This window comes from Phoenix dactylifera, unplaced genomic scaffold, assembly GCF_009389715.1.
Source record: "Phoenix dactylifera cultivar Barhee BC4 unplaced genomic scaffold, palm_55x_up_171113_PBpolish2nd_filt_p 001451F, whole genome shotgun sequence".
NCBI classification, from domain to species: Eukaryota; Viridiplantae; Streptophyta; class Magnoliopsida; order Arecales; family Arecaceae; genus Phoenix; species Phoenix dactylifera.
Genome location: NW_024068769.1, coordinates 49,232 through 53,596, shown reverse-complemented (window position 1 = coordinate 53,596; position 4,365 = coordinate 49,232). Strand labels below are relative to the sequence as shown.

The 4,365-nt window shown below is 41.2% G+C and overlaps 1 protein-coding gene across 1 annotated transcript; it reads left to right on the top strand.

Annotated features, from left to right (window-relative positions):
- Nucleotides 1-889: 889 nt before the first annotated feature.
- On the top strand, nt 890-2,040 carry LOC120108638 (60S acidic ribosomal protein P1-like). The gene is made up of 4 exons (XM_039122297.1): nt 890-1,108; nt 1,192-1,315; nt 1,411-1,502; nt 1,611-2,040. Exons 1-4 carry the CDS (start codon nt 1,040-1,042, stop codon nt 1,662-1,664), a joined length of 339 nt encoding a protein of 112 aa, XP_038978225.1. The 5' UTR covers nt 890-1,039; the 3' UTR covers nt 1,665-2,040.
- The last annotated feature ends 2,325 nt before the right edge of the window (nt 2,041-4,365 follow it).

The window sequence follows — 4,365 nt, the reverse complement described above, 5'->3', positions numbered from 1 at the left end:
TGTCCTATTACATCTGGTTGGACAGGAATGCCGGCCTGTTTGAGGGGAGGAGGTCGCCTCCGAAGATGGTGGTGGACAGAGCAACGTTATATGCGAGGGAGGTTCTTGCAGCTACCGTTGGGTTTTCTTCTGGAATAGCTAGGGACATCTGGGGTACTCTTCATGCTGCTTCAGCGCCCCGGTTTGCCCTTGTTTTTTGGATACCCCCACCCCTTGGCTATCTCAAAGTAAATTTCGACGGCAGTCGGTTAGTGGATGGTGTGACTGGAGGGGTTGGATTTGTGATCAGGGACCACCTTGGTAGGATGATAGCAGCAGGAGGGCGACGCACGCCAGGTCTCACAGTGGTCTTGGCAGAGCTACAGGCAGCGTGGGAGGGTATATCCTATACGTGGCAGCTACTTGGTGTGGAGCGGGTATGCCTCGAGGGAGATTCTTCTGTGGTTATCGACTGGCTCCGAGGGGCGGATCGGTTTAGGGATGGTCATCCCCTCATTCGGGAGACCCGTAGGATAGCGCGGTTGATAGGTGATGTTCAGATAGAACATGTATTCAGGGAGGCGAACAGGGCTGCAGACTGGGTCGCCTCTTTTGTTGCCCGGCATTCCGGGAATTTTCTTTGGACATCTGTATCAGACATTCACCCCTCTTTGTATCTTTTATTTTCCCGCGATTTGACAGATTGTACTCACGTTAGAGTTATATGAAATGAGTAGCTGTTTTTACAAAAAAAAAAAAAAAAAAAAAAAAAAAACACTTAAACGTGGGTGGGAGACACAGCACTGGGCTGCCCCCGCCAAGCCCATCAATTGCAGGCCAGCCTGGAATCCGCTCCTCCATGGACTCCAATACCCTAATTGGCTCTTCTCCTATAAATTCAAAACCCTAGAGGATCCAAGGAGAGAGACCAAGGAGGCACGGCCGCACGGGCACCCATCTCTCTCTACCCATTTTTTCCCAACGAAATCGCGTCCAAATATCTCACTTCTTCTTCGCTTCCCCTTGAAATCTTAGCAGATCGCTCGATTGGTTCGCAACGATGTCCACCGGAGAGCTTGCCTGCTCCTACGCGGCCCTCATCCTCCACGACGATGGCATCCCCGTCACGGTTCTTCTCTTCTTCCGCCTTTTCTAGGGATTGATTGCTTCTCGTAATCTAAAGCTACCGTTTTTGATTTGATTGACTCGCAGGCGGAGAAGATCTCCACCTTGGTGAAGGCCGCCACCCTGAAGATTGACTCCTACTGGGCTCCGCTCTTCGCGAAGCTGCTCGAGAAGAGGAGCGTCGACGACCTCATATTGAGCGTTGGATCTGGTTCGAAACCATCGCTTCCTTTCTTCGTGTAATCTGTTCAAGAAAAAGTTCTGATTTTGCCTATATCTTGTTGCTTATTGGGTCGTCTAATGTAGGGGGAGGCGGCGCCCCGGTTGCTGTCGCGGCGCCGGCGGGTGGTGCTGGCGGTGCGGCTGCCGCTGCTGCCGCGCCCGCAGCTGAGGAGAAGGTGGATTTCTTCTTCAAGTTCAAATTTTTTTATTTTTATATATGATAAGATTGAGGTTTTGAGGGTATTGAGTATGTTAATTCTTTTCGGTTCTTGTTGGTGATGCAGGAGGAGCCGAAGGAGGAGAGCGATGACGACATGGGATTCAGCCTATTCGATTAGAGAGCTCCACCTACCTCTTTCATTCAATTTGAAGATAGAAGAATTTTCGTTTCACTCGTAGGGCGGCCGTCTTTTGGATTTTTGATTTGAGGATTATACTCATCTCAAGGGACCGTTTTATGTTTGTCCAGTGGAACATTGGAATTTTTGTCTGCTGGGTTTTATGTTTTAGTTAAGTCGGTAGTGCTATTGGCGAGAATGATCAAGATTCCATTGTTGGTTCTCAAATAGTTTTACTGAGAACTTTTCTTGGTAAATTTTCTACAGATACGTTGGTAAATCTTTATTATGTTCTTTAATTGGTGCAGTAGTTTTTGCTTAATATGGTGCCTCTTATTTGGATTGGCAATGTTACTGGATTATGTTGTTGTAGGGACATCATGGTTATTTGTGATTTCTTTTCATTTGCTTGAATGTGTGCTATACTGGGTGCTTCTATTCATGCAAAGCTACTGATTGTCATCAGTCTCTCCAATTGTTCTATTAGTTTATTTAACAGTGCACGCATATCATGACTGTCCATTATCTGTATCAGTAGCCAAGAGATCATCCTAGTTTGCATTGACTGTTGCATTCCTCTCATTGTATGTACCATTTTACTTAAGATTGTATCCATGAAAACAAGTGCTTAGGATGCCAACGTTGTTTGCTGTCCTTTGTGTAGAATTGAATCCATTCTCTTGCCTTTTTTTTGGAAAATTGAATGGTCAATGGTTATCATATTATTGGTTTTATGCATATTCACTACTGAACATTGTTGTTGATACAACTTAATTTGATATTTAAACTATTGTCTTTGATGTTTTGAGTTATGTTATCTATGAATTTGATCGTGAAGAAATGCTCGAGAGCCATTACTCTCGTCATCTTTTCTAGTTAAGTGATGTTTTGTTTAAGAATTATTAATCTTGATTACCAATGGAAACTTGTAACTTTTTTGTTAAATCATGAATAATATATGCACAAAATAAACCTTGATGGTGTATTTTGGGAATGCAGAGGTGAATACTTAATTCTGGTAGAAGGTTTGTAACGACTCTATTGCAGGAAATACAGGAGTTGCTGTAGTGCAGGTTGATTCGGTGCAAGGTCTATTTTATGATTTCTTATGTTGTGAACATTTGTGGAAGTTTTCATTTGACTGAGGCTGAAAGTTGTGTTGTGAGGATAAGGATTCATGGTTTTGTTAATCATTATGGTTATAAATTTAAGGTAAAGAAATTTTGAGATAGTGGACATAGAACTGACAGAAATTACTTCATTGGTATCATGCAAATGTGGCGTTAAAATCTAGTGTATATGCATTTCATTTCATTTTTTTCTGAAACTCATCTGTTCTGTGAAAACCATAGTTGTTCTTTGATCTTTGGACCAAAAAAAAATGCAGAGGTAGATGGAGAGTAAAAAAGGCATATCTTGTATTACATAAGAGCAGGGTTGAAGTGTAGTGTGCTAGATTGCTTGGGGCTTAGGTGATTGTCCATCGCAAGACCTAAATAAAAGTTTTAGAAGGATAGTAGTAACATAGTGTTGGATGACTCAGATGTTTGACACTAATAGAGGAACACAAGAGAATAATTTAGGGTAGTTTTGTATTGAAACAAGATTGGGCAGTAGTATAATCAAACTGGATGTGCTGAATTGAATTTTGAGATATTAAAAAGGATAGTATTAAGAATGAAGAAAGCTTAGGAGTTGCAATGATTTTGGATGATGCTCAGAAAGACCTATTTTAATGGTATGTTTAAGCCCCGTGAATATATGGGGAGGCTTTTGTGAGCATGGAGCTTAAAATTTGTTGTTTGCTAGGAAAAAATTGGGGAATATTTCCAAGGCTTCAGAATTTTGATTGACCTTATGAAAAAGAACTAAAAAACCTGCAACTTGTTTGGTATTAAAACCAGCATTGGGCATGTGCAAATGCATCTGATACTTCGATCGTAATGTATGTATGGTTTAAATTAAAAGTAATACAACAAAGCTTTCTACTGTGATATTCTGAAGAGGGTTTATAGATGTACTTCCAGCTCTTCTATCAGTTGTCATCCAATGCAACTGTCCCTTATGAGATGGTGCTTGAGGAAGAAAAAGAATAGCAAGTATAATATGTGGAGTTAAATTTTGACAGGGGAGCTATAAATTCTCATAATTTTTTTAGTTTTGTTTGGGGTTGGATCCTCCTCCTTTGAATATAGATCAGTTGTGATGGGATCAAATAAAGTAGAAGTACAGCGGCCTTTTTGACAGTGAGTTTTTGTTGCTAGTTCATATGGTGAACTTCGACCATCAGACCATCCTGATAGTGAGAACCTGCAGTCAAATAAGATCTAATGGTGACGACAATGCTGTTGGATTTGTTTAAGCCGGTCTCAGGTATGTCTCCTGATGATTGTGAGCACTGCATGATCTTCTGTCCCATAATCAGTAGGCATACAGACTATAACAAAGCCAAGTGTATGTTAACCAATAGTTTTTTTTTCTTTTTTCTTTTGTGATTGTAAGTATATTAGACGAAAGATGAAAGAGTCAACTGTTAACATAAAACACAACAGTGAACTGCATAACATGGAAACTTAATTCTGCTTCTTAGTTCTGTATGTAATAAGATAGGTGTCCTGTCCCACTAAGTGATCCCATAGGCCTTAGAGAAAGCCTGTCTTGCCTAAAGTTGCCATGACTGATACACAAGGTTGACAACATC